General features: G+C 46.0%; 1 protein-coding gene across 3 annotated transcripts in view; it reads right to left on the reverse strand.

The window, feature by feature from the left end:
* Nucleotides 1–27,076, reverse strand: part of LOC131293161 (RNA-binding protein Musashi homolog Rbp6) — a 527,017-nt gene that overhangs the window by 447,188 nt on the left and 52,753 nt on the right. For all 3 annotated transcript variants that reach the window (XM_058321250.1, XM_058321243.1, XM_058321257.1), the window contains exon 2: nt 1,028–1,068. In XM_058321250.1, coding sequence (XP_058177233.1) covers nt 1,028–1,068 — 41 coding nt within the window. The remainder of the gene's footprint in view (nt 1–1,027; nt 1,069–27,076) is intronic.

Consider the following 27,076-nt stretch of genomic DNA (forward strand, 5'->3'; position numbering starts at 1 on the left):
TGTTGACAATTAATGTGACAACCATGAATAATCCATGAGCAAACGTGTGGCTGAGTTGAAACAATATTCATCTAATTTAAGTTTACCCACTAGAAGCTTATTTGTTATGTCATAGCCACTGAAAGCTTCAATGGAAATAGAAAAATGAAAACCAGTAAAAATGTTCTGCCTCCGGTCATTTAATCCATTTGAATAACAATAAAATCATGTGACATGACTGCGTGTAAATCACCATCAAAAGTGGGGGAAAACCGCAAATTCATACAACAGCAAAAAAACCTTCAAACCATTCCCATAAGCGGAAAATCCAATAAACACTATTATAGATTTTTCATGTTTTGAGCTTTTCTATCGTTAATTAATGGTGCACTGTTGTTTAATGTCAAGGTAAAAATGTTACGAACGCAACTTTAAAGCTACGCAAGAAAGAAAAAAACAAGCGTTGTATTCAATTACTTATCAAATTAATTTTAAAACTTACTAGGATTGTCATATCACGAACATAGCAAGGTTCAGTTCAACTGGATGCAATAATAAGATGTGTTGCAATTTAATTCAACTGTCAACCAACCATCGATACTTATCGAACAAGATGTGCTGGAGGGTATTATCTGTATAGAAAGCAGCAGTCTGTCCTAAGGTAGGTGAATTAGCTACGTATCATAAATAGTGGGGAGTTTAAAAAATCCCCCCGAGGTTAGGATAGCCGTAACCGTGGCACAAACAACAGGAAACGATCCTTCTACAGGTTGGGCACAGGTGCGACTTAAAGAGTCCCCGTCTTCAACCGGCGTATTTCCTTCGACGTAATTCAAGTCGCCGTTAAACTTAATACCACCCCCACTGAGCCGCTTAGAGGTTGTGTCCGGGTTGCGGTGGGTCCCGGTAGGTTAACCGGGGCACAGACTGGCAGTTTGTAAACGAGAAGCTGTGTTTCTAATCTTACAATTACCATCCGTACGTTCTCCTGGTATATCTCGGGCGTTCGCAAAAGGGCTGGGGTCGTTGGTTTAGCATTTTTACTTACCTGGACTTGTTTGCCAACTGAGACCACCGATGAACATTTTCCTGCGAATAGAAAGAACGATAGAGCATGAGTGAGCGGAAGTGAGAGGGGCACGGAAAAGGGGACACATGTACTGAAGTAAAGCCATACACAAAAGGAGAGATCCTTTGATTACCATGCCGCATTTACATCTTCCTTTTGCCGAGCGTAAATGAAGACTAGACAAGTCAAACAGTGAAGCCGCGTGAATGACACGAAGTTGTGAAAAGCTGCCGACAGGGGTGGAATGAGAAACGCTGCGATAACCTGCAACACGAGATACGCTGCAACGGACAACAAACAACCTGCACGGATGAGAAAGCAGAAAAGCAAATCACCTCCGGCCGAGTCCCATGAATAAATATCACCGCTTCGACGTTTTCCGTGCAGCTTCAACGTTTTCAATAAAAATTCATTAAAAGCGTGAAAGCATGTTGCAGGCAACGATCCGTCCAAGGATATAGACCAGACATGAGCCAACGGGGAACTCAGGACGGTTGCAAGGTTGCGGTCGATCTTCTCGCGCTGCAACCCTATTCAGGTCGGAAGAAAAAGAATCTCTTCCATTTGTCACCGTTGCCCAAGGACCAACCGATGGGACGCGGGAGGGAACGGAGAACCTTGCCGGGAACCTAGAGGTTCTCACTGTCCACCAAATGCGAACGCCGGCGCTAATGTATTCCATACACCGAGGTAAACACAGCTGTCTCCTAAATTCCACCGGCTATGCAAAACACGCAAGCCGCTCCCTCGGTCTGCCCAGACAATATTTGCGCCCCCCCCCCCCCCCCCCCCCCCCCCCCCCTGCGTCGGCTGCAACTGTCTACTTCAGCGGGCATTCCCCGGCACCCGGTCGGATTAGTCTGGCACTGGCTCGCAGCAGTGCGCCGGTCATCGCCAAAGTGTCGAAGGACGCAGAAAGACACACTCTTTACGTGACTTCTTCCGCTTTGACGCTCGACGACTTGAGGACGACGTGTGGACCGTGTAGAGCCAGCCGCCGAACGGATGCTACCGTAGCGGGTGGATTCTACTAGGTCGCTCACAAACACACCAGCGCACCAGGCGGCCCTCCCACCCGATGGCGACGGATGGCGTCGTCAACTGTATACAATTTCGTTTATGAATTATAAACGATAGCGCGTCCCGCGGAAAGGGCTGCTGTCACACACACACAAACACACGTATGCACGCGCGCCCGATACACGCGTCGTCCGGTGACGGATGTGCCTCGTGACGCTGCGCACTCATAATTTTTAACCCACACGGAAAAGCGAGGATGAGACAAGGAAAAAAAAAAGCTGAAGCAAATAACAAACCTAACGACCAAACGAAGGCTCGCCAAAACAAAAGCCACGGCGAACCACGGGTACAAAAAAACACGAAGGAAATATACGCAAAACCATAATCCAAACATCATCTCCCAAATCCCACTCAAACCACTCAACCCTCACTCATTGGGAGGACCATTTTCCTGGGCTTTTTTTCTCTATTTCGTTGTTGCGTTCCGCTCCTTTCGGAGGAAATGTCACCGGCGATGTTGCGGGTGGTAGAGCACGGCACAAGCAATGTGAATAAAAATAATGATAATAGAAGGAGCCTAACGCGGACGAAGGGTGGCGCCCGGGGTGGATGGGGGAGGCGCTTGCAATCTAACCGCAACGTTACGTACGTTACGTCGCCATCGCCATCGCACCGGGAGTGTAGAGCTTGTGTAAATAGATGCGCGGAACGCGACCAACTTGCCTCGTAGTTATCCCTTCCGTTGGTATTTTCTCTCTTCCTTTCTGCCCGCGGGTCCTTTTACACCCACACAGGGTGTCCAACCCCCCCTCCCCTGCACGTTAATAATACAAACTAAGCACCGAGCAGTCAAATGAATGACGTGCCCGAGGGGGAGAGGTATGGCCGGACGAAGAGCGAAGGCAGCTATAAAGAGTCATACATGGAGTGCGTCGGACGGCGCGCGCTATCAGAGGAATGTCACGTATTCTATTTCACGCCACTCGCTGGCATTTCGCGTCGTCGAAGCTTGAGCGACGGTTGGGATGCGGGATGTGGCGGGCATTGGATATAGTTATTAAAAACTAGCTCCTGATTGCTCCGGCCAAACCGGACAGTCGGGTGTTAGTTAGCAGGATGCATTGCATTCTGGTGGAGACAGGTTGTTCTGTTTCATTTTTTTGGGGAAATAGTTGTTCCAGAACTAACGTCGGAGTCAGTACACGCTACTTCACAATCTGGTATCACTGATTTTTCAACTCTTTTTACTACCTCATTCCAACCGTCTCTAATTCCACAACTCCTAACAAACACTTTGTGACGTTCAACGAAGCCAATCTTTCGTTAGTCCCCCACTGAGATCCCATTTGTTGAGTATTTTGTACTTCGACAAATTCTATCCACTCCTTCCTTCCATCTTCTGAACTGAGGCAACGTAATACCGGTCAGTTGTAAGGAAAACAACGGACTTCCTGTGGAGAACCTGCACGCCACAGACTGTCACTATGTGGCCAGAATGTCCTCATGCAAGGTCCTCAGCGGGCCATTGAAAGTAGCAAGTGACAGTGGAGGATCCGACTTCTTTTACAAGCATGCTTCTAGGTCTGTCAGTCGCCATTAAATGTTTATTTTGGTAGGACGCGTCAAGCCTCCATATGTATTTATTTTGCATGACTTTGTCAAAATGTTGTCTCTTGCTTCAAAGCATGATCCAGAAAAGATCCCAAAAGATCGTAGAAAAATCGTTAACTATTTGGATTCAGATACTCACAAATATTGAAAATGTAACTCCACAAATATATCATTTCGTATGCCAACGCCATTCAACTGAATAAACTAGAAAAAAATATTATCTCTTTATTTCTCCTTCCACGGACTCTGGTGAAAAATAAATTCTCTTCGCGGCGAATAAAATTAAATGTACATCCATTAGAACTTTTGTGTGAAAATTGATTCAGTACTGAATTTATTAACGTTCCCCGGGAAGAACGTTTTTTTTCCCCCAGCGAGACATAAACTTTGCATCCAGTGTCACCACGTCACCAAGGCCCAAACCCACTCAACGACGGCCATGGCGGCGAAAGTAAGCCACCAGCCACCTCCGGACGAAATAGTTTACGCAAGGTAATAAATATTCAAATTTCACCTTTTGCAAAACTTGTCTCATCATTTTGTCGCTCCTTGCGTGGTCACGTTCCGCACGCCTCCCGGCGGCTAATCGACTGAAGGAAAGCGCAATGATTGTGCGGCCTGACCGGCAGAGAAGGTGGCGCGGGTTACGGGAAAGCAATGGTAGCATTCTTATTGGCCCGCGGATTGTGCGCCAACCTGACCGAAAACCGGGAAAAAGTTTACGACCGGTCCGAAACGGTCCCGTGTGGTATTTTCACTTCCCTCAGCTCGAGCGCTGGCCGTCGGAGTTTAAACGCGTCATCTATAGTGTCAGCGTGGAATCCCTATTATGATAATTTATTACAACGAACCATCATCATTGGCATCATTGAAGGGTATTATTACGACGTCGGCCATTGCAAGTGCTTCTAACAAAAAAATATCCCCACCACACACACACAATATGCAAGTTGAGGCTGTGTTTTTACTAATTTAAAATTCAACCGGCAATAGTGGGATATCATAGCTGGAGTCGCAGATTTGCAACTCAAAGTAGCACGGAAATGAAGGCGGTGATGTGCATTTTCCCACAAGCAAAGTTGACTTTCCACCACCTAGTACAGCTCTTCGCAGGACTAACGACGCCCTGTCAGTTGGTCGAGGAAGAAAGAAAGGACGCCACCGCGTTGTGCGGCTACCAAACCGATGCTCCCGAGGGTAGCATGAGCTATAACACTCGACCAGATTGCTCACGTCAGCTAAACCCTCGACCAGACCGCAGCTTACACCATACTTCGATTGCGAACGGAACGAAAACGACGCTCCTCGAGGGGTTCGAACGGTAGAGCTCACAGTTCGGCATGAAAAAATGGAAAGCAACCAGCAGAGTACAACAAACAAGTTGCCGCGCAATCTCCCCCCCATCTCCCCCGGGCAAGCCGTCGAGACGCGACGGATAATCGATAAACATTGGTTTTATTTACTGAACCGATCAGCCGGCAGATACGACCGGGCGGCCACGACAGAACCTCGCTTCCGGCTAGCTCGGGATGACACAGGACAACAGAAGCGAGGCAAAAAAACAAGCAACCAAATAAACCATTGATAAAGATTGGAACGGCCAGCGCAGCTCGGGGACATACACGCTTCAATCTTGGTCGTCGGTAGGTGTGGCCCGATTGCATAACGAGCGGCGGAGGTCCTTGGTTCCGATGCAGTCGGCGGCCCATAATGCACACCGTGTGACGCTCGAAGTGTTGTTTTTCCTGCAGCGCTAGTATCGGCGACGTGCCGGTCTTTTTCCAATCTTTCACCGTCTTCTGCGTTCCAGCCAGTGTTGTAAACTGTCGACATTTTTTTTTATATTCGCTGTAGCCTACTTGTCGAAATCATTGTTTATGAACGACAGTGAATATGATCATGAAACGAATTATGGGTTTGTGACATGAATCGTCTAAGACTATCACCGTAGTAGCATATGAATGTCAACGACATTCAATGATACGACATTCATTTGCTGTAGTTACCGCCATCGAATCCTCGTTCAAATGAATGTCTTGTGAATGTCATTTGAATTTTTCGTATGCAATGTAAATCACTTTTTTCGATAGTCAAATTTAATTTCGTAGCGTCAAACAACCGTAACATATAAAAATAACTTATAAAAACGGTTTTTAACACGTTAACCGCCATGTCAGTCCCTGGGGACTGACAGTGAAGTTTCCGTTCACGCCACGTCCGTCACGTCGGTCCATCAGTGTCGGTCCGCCAGTGTCGGTCCGCCAGTGTTGGTCCGCCAGTGTCAGTCTGCCAGTGTGCTTCATTTTCATGCACTCTCTTCATTTCTTTCTGTCCACTTCATTTCGTTTTACCGCTGCGCAGTTTACGTGTTAATCACAACACACATATTTTTCTATTTCAAAAAGAAAACCTTAGCACTAGCTCTGGAAACGCACAAAGAATGAGACCAAAAGAATCGTATGACAGGTTTTACTGAATGTTGGATGGTGGATATTCGTATGCTAACTTGATCATTTGAATCCCTGAAAAATTAGTGTCATAGGATTTCACCAAGAAAATGTCGTCGTATGAAATGACATTTTTTGACGTGACGGTCAAGTGAATGAACGAAATTTGAATGTAGAGCTTCAAGCAGAATGAATGTCAGCAATTGAATGTCAATGAACATCACCGTTCTCAACACTGGTTCCAGCAGACGTACTTTTACTTATGTTTACCGATCCTTAAGCAATGTTTACCAGATACTTGAGAGTGGCACACAACCTGCTGATAAGTTCCGCTACATATCTGTTCTACTGATCAATTTTGTTTTACATACAAAATACTGTTAAGACCAGAAATAACTTCTGCCATCAGAAATTTTATCATTTTTAAACTGTCTTCTTTGCATGTTTACTTGTCAATGACCAGGAAACTAGTGATGTGCGCTCTGAGTGAGAATGAGTGAGTGATTGGAATCTTAATATTGAACGAACGATTTAAATCCTAACAGATAGTTTTTGTTACTCCCTTTGATTTGAATCCTTAACAGGGATTCGAATCCCAAAAGATTGAACGATTCCAAGTTGTGATTCGAATCCCATGTAATGATTCCCAAACTGGGATTCGAATCACTACATGAGATTCGAATCACAACTTGAGATTCAAATCTCTATGACGACAAGCGACTCTTTTACCCACTCGTTCACTCTATTGGGATTTGAGAAGTCAAATCTCTTTGACGACTAAAAGCTCATTTTACACATTTTAAATCACAAAAGAGTGACTTAAAGATTCGAGTCATTGTGATGATTATTCACTCTGATTCAAATCTCTAAAAAGAGTTGTTATTCTCATCACTGCAGGAAACAGACTCGTGTGTAGTTCATCGTATTAAGATACTCTCTTCTGGCAATTCCTTGATGCAAATGATTTGCAAAATAAAATTCCCTAGGTATCGTAAAAGACCAACAAGGTTTTAGGATATCGCAGTTTTGGCGTCTAAGTTTTTAAAAATACATGTCTCTTTTGCCCGATCATGTTCCACTCTGCTTGATAGGATACTGTCTCTGCACAAAACAAGCACAAACGGAGCTGCTTACGTTGTGGAAAGTTCATCCTTCCGTTTCAATTTACAGCTCCCTGACAGTTACGGACTACGAAACTGTATTGTGAAACTAACCTCACATGATGTGAACACTAAGATAACTGTCTCATACCCTTACTGCTCTGCGGAATACGTCAAAAGACTGGTGAAATGTACGTAGTCATGTAAGTCACAGTTTTTCTACGGAGAAATCACTGAATAATTTATTCCGGCCTATCAAACCAAAATTGGAAACCAAACATGAGTTCAGATATTCTACCTCATGGAATGCGGCACGAAAACCATATGACAAAATGCAGTTACATGCATCCAAGTTCTGTGTTTTAAAACCGTTGGTATATTTTTTGTAACATACATGCATCTTTAACAAATTGCAAATCAGTATGTATAGATACAGTACCCAGTATAACGGTACTCGTACTGGCACTCTCGTTACAAATCTGCGTATAAAGAAACCGGGCTCGGCCGCTTGCAGCAGTTGGTTTGATGAATCTCGATTGTTGACTCGTTTCATGCTGTTGTTGTTGAGCTAAACGGAGCCAAACGAGGCCTAAAGGGCAGACAGCTGGGGGACTGGCGCCGCTCTGCGGGAGATTTGTAGCCTTGCGACCATGACCTACGCATCAACGCGCTCACCGGGAGGATGCGCCCCACTGTCCCTCCCCTCTCTCTCCCGCTCTAGCGCCTCTAGAAGCGATCCACAATCGTTGCCACAAACGGTTCCAGCTCGTTAGGCACGGGGCGACCCGGTTGGCGGTTCCGTTCGTTCCGTTGTCCTCTGCTTTAAGAATGAAGTTGTACCAGCCACACGACCCACGTTGGCACGCTCCATAATTTTCGAGTGACCATCCTGCCCCGAACACTGCTTTTCCTTCGGCCACACACAGAAGAAAGCAACAAGAGAAACGGTACCATTTTTCGTCTCCTCCCACTCCTCCGACCGATGGGTGCACTGATTAATGCGCTACAATGCCGTGAACGGCAGGCCACCTATCTGCAGCAGACAATCGGGCCACATCAACACCGAGCACCAGGGCATGCAAAAACCCCGCGACAGACGCATTTGTCTTCCGAGCCAGCATCCTCGGCTCGGGTGTCTTCATTTGAACCGTCACATTCAACTGCATCCAAGGAGGGCGAAACGGGTCTTACTTTTTTATCCACCATCGTGCAAAAATTGGGTGCATTCCGGAATGGGAAGGGAGAAGGAGGCGGAGGAGCAGCCGATTATGCTTTCAACGTTGTTAGGCCAAATGGAACCCATTCTTTCCTCCTAATCGGTTCACTTCTAAATGAAGAGTAGAAGGAGCAACGAATTGTTACAGGTAGGTCACGAGACCATCAGTTCATGAATCAATCTGTCTGAAGGGAGGTAAAACCGTTTCGGTACGGCATCTCGGAAGGAAAAAGAAACACGTGACGGCACAGGCACAAGATCGACAGCACGTGAGACGACGACACGAGATCGTAAAGAACTTCCCACCAACGCAAAGCACTTCACACTGTCGTTTCCCCGTGATGGCGTGAACATCTCATAAATGTCAAAATAAATTCATCGCTAATTGTAGACATCCTCCGCTTACGTTCCGAAAATGTCCGCCACTCCTCCCCCCCTCTCCACACCATTCGGTGGCGATGGTCTGTTTCCAGATTGTTTTCCCCGCCCCAATCGCCGCCATGCAGGAACATCGGAGGGTGTGTGTGTGTGTTCATGCATACGCCGGGGGTTTTATGTTTTGAATGTTGGATTCTCGTTTAAAAGTGCATAAATTTTTGCTCGAATGCCGCCCGGGGAGTGGGTTGGTGGGGAACGTTGTGCTGGTGCATCGCGCCGCAGGAAATATTTCACACCCGACCGAGCGTGAATTCGGCCCATTGCGGTGCGGGTGTTTCCTTTTTCGAGGAGGCCGGCGGCGGGTTGAATGTGTACCGAAACGACGAGCGCTAGCAGCTAGCCACACCGCTTTGAACCTTCTTTGGCATATTTTTGCATGCCGTCGGGGTCATCGACGGCGGACAGCGGGTTGAAAATGAGCATGCATGTGGAAAAGGTGGATGTTTACCTAATGACTTCATATGCGGACCACCGTTGCCGATGGCCCTCGTCCATGCTCGCGTGAGGTGGCGGGGAAAACGGCGAAACGAAGCTAGACCAACACCGAACAACAACAACAACAACAAAAAACTAAAGCTTCCCTCGAGGGAAAACCAAACCAAAAACCCTGGACATTGTTTAGGGGAAGTGTTGCCCATAAATAACTCCAAACCGTTTAAAGTAAGGTCAAAACCGCACCGGCTCGGTTACGAATCTGCTACCGAAAAATAGCCGACATTTTTCCCGGCTCCGGTCTCGCACCGGTCTCGGCCCCGGGAAGGCATTTTCCCGTGCATTGCGGTGCCGTTCAATTAAAGGCAGCGAAATACACAGTCTCGAAGCAGGAGAACCTGCCGAGCAAAAGGGGGGGGGGGGGGGGGGGGAGGGGGCGAAAGAACCTTTCCTTCCAATACGGTTTGTGTGGTTGTGTATGTGTGTCTCAAAAAGCGGCTCGAGCGGGAGCTGCATACCGCGACTGCGCCTCAGACGAACGGAATAATTCATCGGGCAAGGGCAAAAACCTTTTTCCATTGTGGTGCTCGCTGCACTTCGAGGTTTTACCTTTTCGGCAGTGGGCTTCTCGTCTGCCTGCATTTTCCACCCGTCCAGGCGAACTGTCGCCGTCGTTGTGCTGACAACCGGCACGGCCCGGTTTCCTTTCGAACCTGCCAACCGTTTGAAAGGTCTTGTCTTTAGAATGGCTGCTTTCGGAAGGACCTCCTCCAAAAGAAATACGAAAAAAAAGTACAAACACACACAGTTCATCTAATGTTGTTTTTCCAACGCTTGCGTCGAGCAACATCGACTCAGCTCGGAAGGTTGCAGCGCTTTTAATCGTCGTTTCGTCGGAGAATTTTATTCAATGTCGTATAGAAAACTAAAACGAACAGTGAGCAAAGTGTAAAAGATCTAGAAGAGCAGGAAAAACGTTCAGCCTAGCTAGGAATTCTTCCACTTCCATATATTTTAGGAGATCATTTCCCAAATGAAGCTTAATTTTTCACTTTCGATCCGTTCTTGTTTTTATAATTTTCTTAAACAAGAAAACATGTCTAACACAAGAAAGAGATCAACTTATAAAATTCGAATAGTACGTGAGCATTTTATCAGTTTCGTGAACACCGGCACGGTGTAGATTCCCCAAATATACTTTATCGAAAATAAATTCATCAAATAAAAATATCCATCACGTGGCACATACCGTTTGAAACGTTTCTGGCTTGCCGAGGTCAGGTCAGAAGATAAACTATCCGATCGCAAATTGGGTCAGGAAAACTTCTGCCTGAACGAATCACCTCCCTTCGTTCGTGCGTTTTCATCAGCGTCATCGCCTTGATGGCGCGGGTGGAGAGCGAAGTTTTCACTCCGAATTGGAAACTTTCCAGCCGAAACGACCCTCGGCACGGCTGCAGCCAGAACCCACCACCCCATCTAACAACCACGTCACTTGCAGCGCACAGTCACATGCATGCAGCCGGCACGCGGTATGAAAGTGAATAATTAAATAAATTATCTTCCACCGTCTTCTCGCAGTGCGGGCCGGGGCTCAAGATGAAAATTTAATTTGCGTCGTCGTCAAGTGCTGTTTACCGCCAAAGGGAAGTACCATTTTTCCATCCCACAGCCGCAAACAATCGATCCAATGGCGCCATCCGTTTTCTTTTCCGTAGGTATTGATGTGCATCAAAATGGGTTGAGTGAATGTTCTACGTCTCCAACAGTATTTCAAAGATGAAAAAGCGTGTGCTAAAGGGAAAAAAAATAAACTTTACCTTTGCCAACAGCAAAATTCATATATATCCATTCTTTGGAATTACTTAACTAACTCCTAACATATACTAATTAGCTTGACATATGTAGAGACAAGCATTGTTTGTTGTAAATGCTTAATGGACCGTTATCGATCCCGCGCGATTTTAAAGACCAATAATAAAACACCAAAACACGAGGCACAGGCACGTTCCGTCCATTAGCTGGCCCTTTTTCTTAAATGCCTCCCATCGCACAAAGAAACACTAATGCACATTGAGGCATTGCTTCGTATTGCATTAACCTCAGCAAATCCATCCAAAAGCCACCATATGCACCGCATGTTCGGTTCATTCCCAAAGATTGCCATGCTCTTTGGGAATGAACTGAACTCATGTTCCGCCGTACATAGACATTGTCTTGGTAACTAAACACAACGAAACGAAAAGAAAAATAACATTAAAACTTCGTTGACAAACGAAACCATCGTCTGCTCGGAGACGAAAAGTGAATGAAAAAGGCAAAGTGGGAAAAAAAACCAAGAAACCCTAAAATGTGAACTAATCCAGATTCCTACGATTTGAGTAAAAACACACACCCCTCCACCGTGCTACAAGCCTACACGACGACTCTAGGCTTTGTCTAACAAATTACTCCGAGCACGCCAAACCGTGATGGGTGTCGGGAAATAAAAATAAGCAAGATGCCGATGAAATTAAGAGATGAACAAGAAACGGACAAATGAAACAAACGAGAAAAACGAACATGTGACTGCGGGCAAAAAAATACAATATAGAAGAGCACGTGTTTAAACGCGCCCGATGATAAAGAAATGACAGAACAACAGAAGCATCACCAGTGAACAGCAGGGAAGAGGATTGAGAAAAACTGGCAAAACACGAGGTGGCATAAAATTTCCCACATTAATTTAACTGCACGCTTCTTTCCTCATGCGCCAGCTTCTGCAACCATAATGCCGCGCGTTCCGGCATATGTGTTTGACCCAGACAATGTAGCGAACCGACAACGTACAGCTGGTCAGAGACCTCGACGTCGATCCCCGAGCGCGCCGCATAGGCCCGCCGAAGAAAAGGGTTCTTCAGACGCACGCTCCCAAACCACTCGCAAACATCTTCTTGGAAAGGCCGGAGTGTTGGCTGTGGACTATAAATACACGGCTGCCGCATCCCTGTATCCCAGCTCCTCCGAGTCAACACCGTCCTGCTCCGCAAGCCACAGCGTAACAGTGACAATTTCAGCCTGTTTGCCATTCCGCCCGCGTCGCTCCGGTTGAAAATTACAAACCCTTTTTCCTCCGCTCGGTCGCAAAACGAGCATTCAACAGGGAATAAACTTATTATCTCTGGGAACGATCTGTTGCAGATTATCTCAGGGCGTTTGGGCCGGCGTAAGATTTGCAGCGTGCCGGTCGACGGAGGTTCCGGGCGGCGGGAGGCAAGCACGCCCCGGTCATAATCGAAGTATTTACGATGTTTTCTTCGCTGGCTTTGAATCGTTCTTTGGGTGATAAAGAAGCGGTCGTTAACTGTTGGTCGGTGGGGTGTGAGTAATTTATTTCCAACTAATATCTTCAACTCTTCTTACAACAAATTGATCCAAAAAAGTCAACATCGTTTCGCATACTAATTGATGTTCATAAACGATTTTGTTTAGATTGAAAAGATTACTTCAAAAATATTAAATTTTATGATATTTTCCGATATTATCCCATTTTTATTAGCCTTTATATGTTATACATTATTGAACAATTTTTACTCTAAGTTTTCAAATCCTGGTCCTTTGCTATACGCTAGACCTCAAGTGCACCAGAAATAGAAAAAAAGGTCCAGACGGTATGCTATATCTCAAGTATTACAGGATCCACTCGAAACGTCAACGGTCCCGGTTGTCTGCGTTCTGCTCAAATAACATCTTGTCACGCATGATTTTGCGGCATTACAGAGGCGCATACTCGGTAAATTTAGTGCGTGTCTCTAAGAAATGCAGTTTTCGCGAATGGATGCTACAGTATGAGTGGTCGGGATGGAATCATGGACTGTTCATGAGAATCAGAAAAGGTGGTACTGTTGCTATTTTGAACAGAGTACTTGAATAAAGTTATGCCAAATTAATATTTTTGTAAACGCGTTAGATCGTTTAAGACTAGAGTTGTGTAAATCTGATTCAGATTCATGAATCAGAATGAATCTCTGCCTTCTAAGGGATTCATGAATCTTTCGTCGAGAGATTCATGAATCGTAAAGACAACTCAACTGATAAAAAGTCACCAGCCAAAACTGGGTTGAGAGACCCCTTTTTTTTAGTCGCATTATCCACGCCTATCAAAGAAACGGGGAAATTCGTGAGAGATTCAAGAGATTTATGAAGATTCATTAAGGTTTCGAAAGATTCATTAAGTTTTGAAGATTCGAATCCATAAAGAATCATGAATCCATCTGATTAAATCTTAGGTGAAAGATTCATATGAATGATTCTCGCCAAAAGATTCATTAAGCACAACACTATTTAGGACGGTTAAAAATAATTTAAAATCAAATTAAAATGTGGTAGTTTGAACCTCAACTATACAGATAGCCGTAGGAAAGATGTTGCCAGTCAAACAAATTATCTAAATTAAAATCAATTTTACAAACCACCTCTTCACCGCCCCAAAAGCTCACACCCAGCGTCGTTGAATGATCACGCCATAACTCATAGCCCGTTTGCACATGATTATCACGCAGTTTCCAAAACGATCGCCGATAGAACACCGATACGATATTGCGCCCTAAACGCATCCCATTATGTGGCATGTGATGCCCGGCATACGCATAAATTTGTTGCCATCAATTCAAGGCCCCGCAACAAAACACCCGACCGGTCAAACAAACACGGGGAGCCTTCCGAAGGAGCGAACCCGGTCGGTGCGCTTCCGATCGACCTGTGGGCAATTTTGTGTATCAATCCAGGATGTCAGGATGACGTTTTCGGGCCGCTGGGCAGGCTAACTTTTGATCTAACCTTCCCGACCGGACAGGCACACCGCCTCGCACGCTGCATAGGAGAGCGGGAGATGCCATACATCAAACTACCCGAATCCCAGTGACGGTTCTGTCGCGTGCTGGCTGATTTATGAGTTGTGAATGAGCCCTCGGTATCGACGTCAGCGCGTGGCTCACGTTGGACAGTAACGTTGATTTGATGGGAACGTATTTGGCATACATTTACAAGAGGCATAAATTTGGCAGAGCGCAAATTCCCTGGCTTCCCTTGCGCATTCGAAAGCGTGTGTGATTCAATTTATTAATTTCCTGGTTGGGGTGTTCCGGACGCATTTCGGGAGCATAATTTCCGCCCTTAACCCAGCATTATCGCAGGTGGGGATCGGTGACGACCATGCGTCGTATTAATTGCACAACACTTTTCATTAATGACATTGCCGGAAGAGCCTTCGCCTATCCACAGTACGTCATATCACAAGGTACGCAAGTTTAGGGCGCAAACGAGCATCGGAGAGATCGTTAGTCGGGACGGCTCGTCAGCATTTCGGCCACGCTCATTGGCACGATTGGAAATTAATTGTGCAAAGTTTGCCTACATCAAAAACGCTTCAATCATCCTGCGCTGATTGGGCGGAAGTATAATGGCGCGCCAGGTCAAACGGACGACCCGCCGTGAGTTCTCGTTCCAACGGAAACGAAAAACGAAAAGAAACTCATCCCAACGATTTCACAGCATCCAGCTCCTCGACGCACCGGAGCGCTGCAAACAATCCTACTAACTCAAATATATGCATGTAGTTAGCGCCAGAAGGTACGAACACACAGTTGCACAGTTCGACGCCTAGAAAACAGCATTTAATAACTCCCCGACGCTGCTCTCCGAGGCGCTCCGGGATGATGCGGACTGTCTAGAGATGGACGACCCAATCCAACTGGCCCTCCCCCTCCCAGGACGGGGAATGCATAATCTGCAAAATTTGCTTGTCTATTTGCCGGCCCTGATCCGACCGGTTGCACCTGCAGGCTCGAGCCGCACGCGTTCACCCCCGGTGTTCGCTAGGTGTCGCTCGACAAACAAGTTCACCCTAAACGGATCCCAAGCCGCGCAGGAAAACGTTGCACTCCGGACGGGAGCACGGCGAAAGCATAATATTTATGCAACCAACATCGAATGTTGATGGACGGATGGTCGGATGCTGCGGAGACTACCGGAGGCTTCCAGGTGAGCTGCATACGCCGTCAGAATGGATGGAAGAATTTCCTTCCGTAGAACCGGAGTCCACATGGTCAGTTTTTGCCCAGCTGCAACGCTCTGAAGAAGCTCTAGCCTTTCTCGCTGGCTATGGCTTGCTGCAACCTCAACCTCAGCACGGTTCGTCCGGCCAACTGCGGGCGTAATGCAGCGTTTGCGAAGGACGTTCTGCGAACCTTGTGAGTGAGGCACGCCCGGCGGGGATTGGCATTTTCACACTTCACGCCCACCGGAACGCCTTGCGGAGTAGCTGTACGTCTGCCATTCACGTCGGTGCGCCAGCGACATTGGCAGCAAATCGAAAGCACTCCAACGGAACGACACCTGCCGGGGAAGGGGAAATTCTTGCTGGTCCTCGAGAAATGGACGTTAAGCGTTTGCTGAAGTATTAGCAGGAAGTGAAACCAAAACAAGCGTGTGTGAAATGATTTGAACAGGTTCTCGATTGTTACTACCTCATGTGGAAGAACCGAAAGGAAGGTGAAATATGTCAAAGAAATCGGGAAAAAGTATTCCGTTCTAATTGGATTAAAACCGAAGAAGACTTACGCACCGAACGTTAAGCTTCCCCGTTGCAATAAATCATTGTTGAACCTCATCAAAAGATTCTTCGGAATTGTATACCCGGGGGCGAGTGAAAAACTCTTAATTAAGTAAACTTTGCTGGAAATTAATCTGCGAAAGCTGGCACCCTTGGCAAGCGGGTGGCGTCGGCTTACTACCCACTTTACTCCACCGCAGACTATGGCTACAACATGTAGCGCTCGAGAGCAGATACACACAAACGCTCGGAAGGACCTTTTGCTCGCCTCCCTTTGGGCCGGCATTCGTCAGGCAAATAAATCTCCTCCACTACGCGAAGGCACTCACCACCGAATAATCGATTCTGACTGTTTGTCCCGCCGCTTTCTGCTGCGCGCACACACACTCCGCCGTCTGCACCACTTGACCGGGCCGAGCAGGACCGAAGTGTGCTGTCTCTGGCAAGGATAAAACCGTAATACTCTCCATAATCCTCCCGGTTGGGATTAACGAAAGCAATAAAATTGAACCACCGGAGGATGCAGAGCGAAGAACGAAGAGAGAAAAAAAAACACTCGCCAACCAACCAACACGACATTCCATCGCACGGACGCACGAAGAAGTAATTCCTATCCCAAAAGCAACCGGCCTTTCCGGCGAAAGATAGATCCCACCCCACGCTCTCACTCGCCTCCTCTATCTTTTTTTTTTACTCTCCACCCGCACGGGGCAAATTGTATCCGGATGGTGATTGAATGTAGGGGGCCACCCCGAAATAACTTCCTGATTTCCGATCGAAGCGGCTTAGCGCCGGGCCCACCCGGAGGCGGCGGCACTACCTCCCACTACCTCCAGGTTCGGCGGCGGAAATGTTTACCGTGGGAAGGTTATGATGGAGATTGATTAATAAATATTGAAGTTTTGATGTAAGCAGGTTCAACTTCGTTGTCCCGCAAAAGGTTCGGGATGGTCGTGCATAGCGCGCGCAAAGTGAGGGTTAGCAAGATGGCCAAGTGGAAAAAGGCCGCCGAAAGTAGGCATCAAATTTGCCGCTCCGGAAATGGATGATAAATGATTATGGTAAAATATTTGCTAAGATTTTCCTGCCTGCGGTCACTTGTCATATTACCGGATGGCGTGAGAAAGATGTTTACAATGCATTACAAGGAACAAGATATTTTCCAGTTATTTATTAAGGTGAGCACTTTCAAAAAAGTATACTTCTTCTTCTTGGCGTAACGACCTTGTTGGTCATGCCTGTCCGTTAAGGGCTTACGAGACTTGTTTCCCTGTTGTACGTGGATAGTCAGTCCTCTCGTACAGGGGAGGGTCCGTTCTCGGTTGGGATTCGAACCCACGCCGTCAAGGTGGTGAGCCCCGGCGCTCATGGGCCGATTTTAATAATTTGGGCCAAAAAAGTATACATAGAATTAAAATCTTCGGTAAAGCACATTCATTTGGAACTCAGTGGCGGATTTACAACTATCGGGGCCCTAAGCGGTAAAATAAACGAGACCCCAACGCAATACTCTGAAATATGATTAATTTTCGTCTTGTTTATATGCTTTTCAACAAAATGAGAGTTAAACATTACTTTTGTCCTTCAATCAATAAGTTTACTAGCTGACTTCTCGAAATTTGATTTTATCAATTTTGTCTACCATTCTTATTCAACAGTTAAAATAGAAAATTTGTATAATTTTTATAAATTAGTTATTTTAAATATTAGTTAAACACGTACCTCGTTTTCAAGGATTAACGATTTTTATTTGAATGGTGTTCATCTTTTTCAGATGAATGACAACATCTAAAAGGATAAGTCAAAAACTCATTGTCTTCATCGAAACTGTTTAATATTTTCAACGCATTTTTAATCCTATGCTTGATGTAAAATCTTGTTGTTTTCCAATCTTGCAATTACATGTTTGTTTCCAATTGATAATCTATAAACCATTCTTCTTCTGTTACTCTTCGACGCTAATTATTATATGCCGGACCTTGCATTCATTATTTCGTTATGGTTTTAAGCATTAGGAATTTTTATAACATGCGGTAAAACTATCCATTACTGACCGGTTCCAATTTATTCCTTGTCGATCGTTAAAGAAAATTGATGAATTCTGTAGAATATTTGTTCAAGTATGAATGTTACGAACTTGGCCCATAAAGGTTCGGGGCCCCTTGCAAGCTCGGGGCCCGCCGCGGCCGCTCAATCCGCTCACCGTTAAATCCGCCACTGTTGGAACTTACTTTATAACAAGGGCTGCCTAGAAAATATGTAGGGATTCATTTGAGATACAAATATTTACCGTCAAATGTTTTGTTTGAAAATTCACTATTGGTCAAGTCTGACACTAGTATAGAGAAAAATGTAATGGTAAACATGTTAAAACCAACATTAAATTAAATTTTAAAAATGTACGTACTTAATAATAACTTAAAATACAAACCACCTTTCACAGGTTCAAACACTTTGTAAATTTTAAAATTCACTTGTTCAATTTCCACCATCCTGTACTGACAATTTGTGCGTTAATGCACGGTTCTCTAATGGATGCTGCAACATTCGGCCGAAAATTGATGGACATGAGACACAATCGAAAAAGATGGAAAGAGAATCCACCAACCTAGTTCCGAAGGATGTAGCGGTGGTAGCGAACGGAAAAAGGTCCCACCGTTCGACATTTTCCGGGCCACCGGTACGGGGGGTTTGAACCGGTCTGATCTCTGCTAGTATAATTTATTCAAAGCCAAACACGAAATGCTTAAGAGTGCAGCTACAATTGGCACGACCGGTGACAACGACGAATGTCGCTGCATCGCATCTGGGTCGGGAAGCCGGGAAAATAGAACACCAGGTGCAGCATGGACGATGGAAAAGCGTTTTTCCAAACGTCATCACGGAATGGAACAAGCAGCAGACGGCCAGCGGAGTCACTCCGACGCTGATACGGAAGCTGGTGGTGAGGAGGGAAAAGTCCATTTTCAAATTTGATGGACGAAAATTTAATTTGCAATTGTGTATATGCGATACATCGAGAGCGGAGCCGAGCAGCGGAATGATCGTTTGGTAAGGGAAAGCTTCCATCCGAATAAAAAAAAACACTCACACCAGACGGGAAAATCCAATACAAACCTTTTCAAGCGTAAAATCGAATGAACCAACCGGAGCGCACAGGTGGGCAGAGAACAGGAAAGGGGAGAGGCGAGGCGAAGTAAAATAATCCAAAGCTGCAATGTAGTGGTCGGATTTTCCCACCAAAAAGATATCACTCGTGCTCCACCACGGCGAGCCAGCGTATTCACACCAATACGAATAGAATAATTTTCCACCGACCGTACCCTAAGGACTCGGTGTCTTTCCGGGAGTCAGTTTTCCCCCCGGGTACGTACGTGAGTGCAGCAAGAGGTGAGAAAATCCAGGGTCAAAGAAAATAAAAGCACATATGGAGCGCTCCGCTTACTCACAGTTATTCGACTACAAGACCCACCGGAACAGGAAGCGCAAACCGGCTCTGGAGAGTGAATCTCAACCAAATTGGGCAAGATATGATTTACCCGAATGTATTGCGCCTGATAGCAGATGGGGCGATCTTAAGAAGCGAAAAGAAGTGAACACCAGCTTCACTTCCGACGGTCATTGCAGCACAGTATAGTTTTCGAGCTTCCCTTATCCAATCCCTGCATCCGTTTCGAATATTCAATTCCACTTCATTAGTTTATTCTAAATCATTCTCAAATTTCGGCGAAATGAAAAACAATCCAACGAGTCATTGTCGGCCAAAGCTAGTCATTGTTGCACGCGGTAATTGAGTTTGTGAAACTCCTATGCAGACTAGCGCACAGCATGACCTTCTGCACAGTCGGACGTTAGTTTGAGCGACCGGGAAGGATTACTATCTTGCAAATTTATTGTTTAATATTTTTGTAACTTCATCCTGAGGGATTTGCGATCAAAAAACCGAGCTGCTCTACAACTTTTCTGGTGAACTCATTTTATCATGCGACGTTATTAGAGATGAACGGTACGACTTTTCCAACATAACGGCGAGTTTCGAATAAACATTTCAGGACTCCCATAAGGATTAAATATAACATTTAGCAGAGCTTTTTGAAAAGGTACATCAACTACCAACACGAAAGAACTTCATTCAAACCAGTTATCTACCATTTTCCACGAGTTCCCCGAGTTTTCGTCAGTCATCACAAAAAAAGAACCTCACTTTAAGTGGTCGGTCAAGGTGGAAAAGCATGTGTCATTAATTCACACTGAAATTTTTAAGACACCAAATGGTAAGCTTCGGCAAAGGATAACCAAAAACTAAAAGCCTCTTAGTGCATTTTTGCTTCACCATCACACACACACACACACAAACTGTCTACAGTGTGCCGTGTGACATGCGAGCATTCGGAAGCGGAAGTGACGGGAAACTATCTCTTGACATGCAAATTCAATTATGTCCACAGTTCTCCCGGACTTTTATCGTCAAACGTGGGCGAAGGCGGAGTGTACAATGCGTTGCAAGAAACGAACGAAATTTCTTGAGGTCTCCATCCATCTACAAAATTTAAGAGGATGGGACCACTGATAAGTGTTCTGTCCTGCGTTGCACGCCTTGAAGGCAATCATTTAAAAACGATCATTATAAATTATCATAACGAGTATATTATAAAAGTATTTTCTTGATTATGGTCAGCGAAAAAACTATTACCGCCTCATATAAGATTTTGAAAAGTAATAAAACTTAACAGAGAATTAAAAAAAACAGACTGCTAAGAACCTTAGTTTTTCAAAAAGAGAAAAAATGCAATTACGCTCCTGTTCTTAAAACAATTTGTTTCGAACGAATTCGTTTAATGATTTCCTTTTCCGCCACTTGCCCTCGACTTCCCGGCTCATTATCAGTCTCCTTCGGGCTCTGGCCATTAACTTTTTCTGTCAGGCCATCAGGGGGTGCGGTTTTCCTCGACGTGCCCAAACCAGACCTCATATCGAACTGGTGTGATTCGATTGGAAACCCCGGAAGCACAATTAGACGATGAACTCAACGGAAAAGCATAACACTAAGATGCCCGTCGCTTACCGGTTTGCCTCAAGCTCGGTCCTAGAACTTCATATGGCTCAGCCGAACCCGGTGAGGCTGGTTGGTCCCCCGGTGCTGTTGTCTCTCTAAAACACAAATCCCCCACAAAACTATAATCTTACCGGTTTGCTAGTGCTGCTGCCGGACGAACGGACGGACACCGATCGAAGCGAGAGAAAGGCTGCATCGAACGACGGGAAGAGTTTTGCTTGAAATTGCTTGATTTTTCTTAACCCGTTTTAAAGTTTTCCACGCCGCTTCATTTCTAAATCTTCCATTTCCATAGCCCTTCCTGTTGCATCGTTGGATGCAGAACTTCCCCATTCCAGCTGGAAGTGGACCTCGAGGACAATGCAACGAGGACACTTTGAGGACTTAGTAAAAAAAAAAAGGAAACAGTTTCCCGAGCGTCACTCGAGTCCGTCCCCGTCTGCTAAACGGATTACAGGGCTAAGTGTCCTGATTACCGGATCGGTCCGTTATGTCGTTTCCTTGCCGCCCGGAAAAACGCTATTTCCCACCAAGAGCCGGCACCAGCTCGGGGGAGGAAGGAAACAGTTGCAAAGAAAACCCGGTGTCCCGGGTTGGTTCCGGCGGGTGGCGGAGGATCTGGGGCACATCATTCGGGTGAATCGTACCGAGCCGAGCAAACGAGCAGACAAAACGATGGCCGAATTCAATTGCCCTCGGCTGCTCGGGAAAACCAGGAAGATAAAATGACCGATATTCTTCCGAACCAGCGTTCCGTAACGCACGCCGGGGTCTGGGGAGAGGGGGGCGGGAGATAAATCGATTGAAATGTAATATCTTCACATGGCCCGGGCTGCTTCGGGTCGGACCGGGCCGCGTCCTTCCGTTATCGCTGCCGAAAGCAGCGGCCTGCTGCTGTTATTTCGGTAAAAGCGATTTAGCTTGCTGCTAAAAACCCCGCCATCCATCCATCGACGGGTCCTGAGGCGGGGCAAGTGTGGCCGATTCTACTGCGCACTGCTGCCATCGAATCGATTTATCGAGCTCTGATTTGGCCACCGTACCGGAGAGCATTTATCTATACCCGGTCGACCCGGGCCGCCAGCAAGCGCAAACTACATTTCGGTGCAAATGGAGCACCAAATGGAGGACGATGGCAGCAGAAACCCCATCGCATCGAACGTACGGGGCAAGGGCGGCGGGGAAGACACAAAAAACAACACGAAAACGGATACGGAACTCGCCCTCTAGACCACACACCCCAACACACACACACATACGCGCCCCTCCTTACGAAGCCGTCGTCGTCGTCGAAGACATCGACGTCTTCGACGAGCAATAGGTCTCTTCCGAGCTTCTTCCCCGTGCGTTTGCCATTTTCGAGCCGGAACGCGCTAGCAGTGAAATCGAAATCGACGCTATAAATAGAATTTCTTCATTAAATCGATTTTGTTCGGCTTAATATTTAATGGTAGCCGATAGGCGCACGGGTGGAACGACTACGAAAAGTGCACTAATGTATTTTTTTTTTATTCGGTAGCATATCTTTGATTCCCCAGAAGCCAAGGTGTTTCATTTTCTCTAAATGAGCTATAGTGATTCAGGAATTCCGAGGGATCCGGAAATTTGTAAGCACCGAGTAAACCGTTCTATTTCTTCATATTATACCAGTCAAACCTCATTTATCCAGATCAAAATGTAAGACTAAAGCGTTGAGATCATCATGTTGAAACCAATTCATGGACATCACGGATAACTAACTTCTTAAGTTATTTCTGGATATGTGTGGCCAAATCGAAGTTCGTAACGACATCAGTTTTCTAGCATAAAGGATAATTTTAGGATTCCGAGGCTTGAAGGCAATGAAGCAAGTCCTAGGACATTAAATTCAAACAAACAACAAACTTAATGAACTTTGGGTGAAAAGTCTAATTGGGCAAAGGGTTTCTAGACCTAATGAAAAATATCCTAAATAGGTGGAAACGCGTATCCCTTCTACGGCAAAAGTTTTTAGTCCGAACACATTTGAAGATCTATTCTTGAAAAAGTTAAGAGCATAGGTTAGGTTTACTGGACCATAATTTTAATGGGTACACATGTATGATCTTCTATGGAAAATTGTACCATTGCTTTTCCAAATAATTTTTCGAGCCTCACAAGATTTCAAACATAAACATCCAAGAACTCCCGATTTTTGTCTGTCAAACGATTCTTCTCCATAATACAAATGAAAGTGAAATGTCAACGACTTTGTTATTCAACGTAGAATTGTATCTTGTCTGCGATGACATATCTCAACGAGATCAGAATGATTTGCTATTACAATTTGGAGGGGTTTACTCCATAAGTTTATAACAGCAAAACATGAACCAATGAATTCAGTTCCAGAATCCTGTGTGTAGAGACTACGTATGGAACCTTTATGAGGTTATGGTGGTATATAACAAGTATAGCCATGTTTCAAATAAAAGTTCCGGCTTGACTTCAGTGACTAGCCGTAAGTTAAGATTGATAGGGAAATAGTCCTCGATTTTACTCGATTCACCTAACTGTACATCTTCTTAGGTACAAATCATAGGCGCAATCAACGTTAGAAGATAGAAATTTAAGTTCAAGAACAAATAAACTAAAATAAAATGAAGTTGTCGGCAAGTTAAAATACAAAAAACTGCTCCATCCATCCCTGCAGTTGTTATCAGCACCAGTGCAGCTAGTAGTCGCCTTCTGTCTTAACCAAGGATGTGCTCATTCCCATTCCAATTAACGCCATTAGAACCGATAACGTCCGACCGGGTTTCCACGCTTCCCTCGCTGTGTGACAGATCGCAATAAACACAACTATCGAAGCGCATCGCACGCATTGGCGCAAGTTCAATTATTGACATATTTTATTCGACTGGCTCCACCGCTCCGCAACAAGCAATCGAGCCCACCGCCCACCCCGCGGAAACCTCTTCCCTCCCCCTGGCGAACCCGGTCGGCATCCTTGCGTCGATTCAACAAATCAACAATAAATTAATCAAAACACAAACGTCGCACCCAGATTGCGGGCTCGCGCTCAGCCAAACTTGGTTTGGCGTGCCTTGCGTGTGTTTGCGGAGGCGCTACCGAGGATCGCTGTGATAGCGCGCCAGCAGCGGTGGCAGCCGATAATGGCGGCCGATACAATGGCGACGGCACGAACGACGAGCCAGTTATTATTGGGAGGCATCTGTTTCCGTTCGCTCACTACGGCAAACCCTCCGGCACGATTCAAATATGATGGATCTTAATGGACGCTCGTGGAGGAAATCAATCTGTGCCTCGTGCCACCCCCCAGCTACCCCCGCCCTTGCCACGCAATTTTACGCTGCCGTGCCCTTCCCCCTTTCCGGCACCGCACGCAAGGGAAACGTTCCCAATAAGAGTTTAGCGTTACTTTTATGAAGAATAGTTTCCATTAAGATTCATTCACCCCAATTTCCTCCATCGTAACCGCGGGCCTTTGCCATCGTCCCGAGTTCCCCTCGATTTGACCCCCGCACTTCAACTACTCCATTTGCATCGGCCTGATTTGCTCATCGATTTGCTTACCCTGGTTCCCAGTTCCCCGTTCCTTTTCTTTTCTTCCATTCCTTCGATCAGACAAGATTCTCCGGCAGACGGTCGGTGATGGGCTTGCTGTTGGGCGCGGATTTTCCATCAATAAATTTATTAGCATTTTACTGGAAAATGATAGTATCTTCTCCGTTTCCTCCTTTCCTCGATGATGGCGGTCGATGAACAGTCGATTGATGTTGGCACCAGAAGCTAGGCACTTGAGAAATAGCAACAGTAACGCACAGATGCCAGCGTGCCGTTCTTTCTATTTTTCGCTCGGGCATGATTTCCATTCACTTCCAGTTGGATGTGAAGTTCGAAGAGGAAAGTTTCCTTTATCCACATCCAACGTGCTTGTTTACATGACACTGCACAACTTTAGACTCGTGAAATCATTGAGTTGTTTTGAAAATTTGAGAAACTTAATAAAGTGTCACAGAAATTAATGTTAAATAATATTTTTTCCTTTTATCTACTTTTAAAATTTACCTACTTTTTTAATTTAAATCATACAAAAACAGGAGAAGAAAAATTAGATACTCTTTCCCCATTTCACTGTTTTATTTCTTCCATTAAAAACAGCCTTAATCTGGAGGCGCAGAAAGTGGAAAAACAACATCTAAATACCGTCATGGAAAAAGTCTCCGACAAAGCGGATCCTGCCCAAAACCATCACATTGCTCCAGCCGGTGGCAGTCGGGCTTCCAGACGCGCACAAACACACACACACACACACACAACCACAACCTGCCGTGACGCGGTGGAAAATCCATGCCTCCGCGCCGGGGCAAATGTGAACGCTGAGGAGACGTGTGCGGTGGGGGAGGGGGGCTGGCGGCGCGGTCGAGAAAAATGAGTGGAATATTAAGGAGTAATTTAACTTTTATTAACTTATCTGCGGTGCTCGTAAAAGCGTATCGTAGCGCGAAGGCAAAAACGCTCGGCACACGCAACGCGCGCGGCGGTAAACACAACGAGCGTGTAATATTTACAAACAATGTTGAAATGGATGCCAGTGCCGTTTTTCTTCTTGCCGCCCGGAGGAAAACCCCCACACACACCCCGTCCAAGGCAAGGCCACACGTGAAGAAATGAGTTTTCAGGGCGCCTAACCGTTTGGAGGTGTTATGGGAATTCTTTCTTTTCCAAAAACAAAATGCCATCACAATTCTCACGGTGGGGAAACGAAACAGTCATTTTTCTTTCTTTTCGAGTGTGCCAAATGGAGGTACAGAAGTGAAACCAAATTATCGTGCAAGGGAGGGAAAGGAAAGTGCAGTGTGTAAGGTGAGCCTGTTAAAACGTTTCGGTTCAAATTTACACCCTTTTCGGAAAGGATTGCATCGTTTGGTGGAAAAGTGATCCGTTCCACCACCATCTTCCGGCCAACGAAATCGGTTCACCCTCCCGCCGGTGGTTTCATCAAGTGGCTATCGTTATCTCACCATGGTTTCCCGGGGAAAAAACCCCACCATTCTCATCTCCCATTTTTGCAACACATTTTACATGTTCCCGCGAAATAATCCGTCGGTCGGTGCCGAGTACGAGGGGCGACCATGGCGCTCAATCGTCAATCCCATCGCGCTCCTCGGGGCAGGCCAGGGAAAACCGACGAGCACTTGGTTTTGTTTATTTCCAACCGAACCGATGGCGGCATTGCGTTACCCGATACTTGCTGCGCCAGCGAGGGCCAATAGAAGCGACCATTATGGGAGGTTATACGTTTATAGCCACACCAGGAGTGGATTGAATTAAATCGAGAAAAATAAAGGCAGATATTTCCCTCACTCGAGCAAACGCAGAGCGCTGAGATTCGACCAAAAGGAAAACGCCAACGAGCTAGAGAGTGTGGCGGTGGAACTATGCTGCTGCTGGCGACGTAATAAAAAGCAAGCGCAACAAAAATAAACTACCAAACTGTTGAGCTTGCCAGCGTCGCTACGGATTTTCCAGCGGCAACAGCTTCCGCCAGCTTCCTGGTTCGTTTTCCCGCCCTTGGAGCGAAACGTAATCTTTTCCGAGTGAAGTCGCATTTCGAAGTCCCAGACCCTAGAATCGGCCAATGAGCCAATTTCCCGTGTAGCGCAAGCACCGAAGACGTCCACGCCGTGACGGGTGACGCAACCATCGCAGTGCACGCCAGTCCAATTCACTTTCGAAACATTGAACAGACATTTTTGCTCTCCTTTTGCTGCCGGCGAGAAGTAATCTGGTCAGTTTACAATCTCCGCTTTGTGCAAAGACCACCGATAGGTAGCTTTTCCGGAGCGCTGTGAAAGCAGGGAGGGGGGTTTCTCTCCTTTTCAACGGGAAGGAAAACTGATGGCAAAGCAGAGTCGGTTCCTCCGGTTTCGGAGTCTCGATTGCAATCTATTCCCACCGAGAACTCCCCGCGGACAACGAGAACGACTGACAATATCCCCCCAAGACCTGACACACACACCGAACGGGAGGAAAAAAGAATCCAGCTAGCTCGCCGAGAACTTCGGTAAGACATACTGCCATGAATTGTTCTTCATTTGCATAGCGAATGCGTCGCAGTGGCGAATTGCTACGAC

This window comes from Anopheles ziemanni, chromosome 2 (assembly GCF_943734765.1).
Source record: "Anopheles ziemanni chromosome 2, idAnoZiCoDA_A2_x.2, whole genome shotgun sequence".
NCBI lineage: Eukaryota > Metazoa > Arthropoda > Insecta > Diptera > Culicidae > Anopheles > Anopheles ziemanni.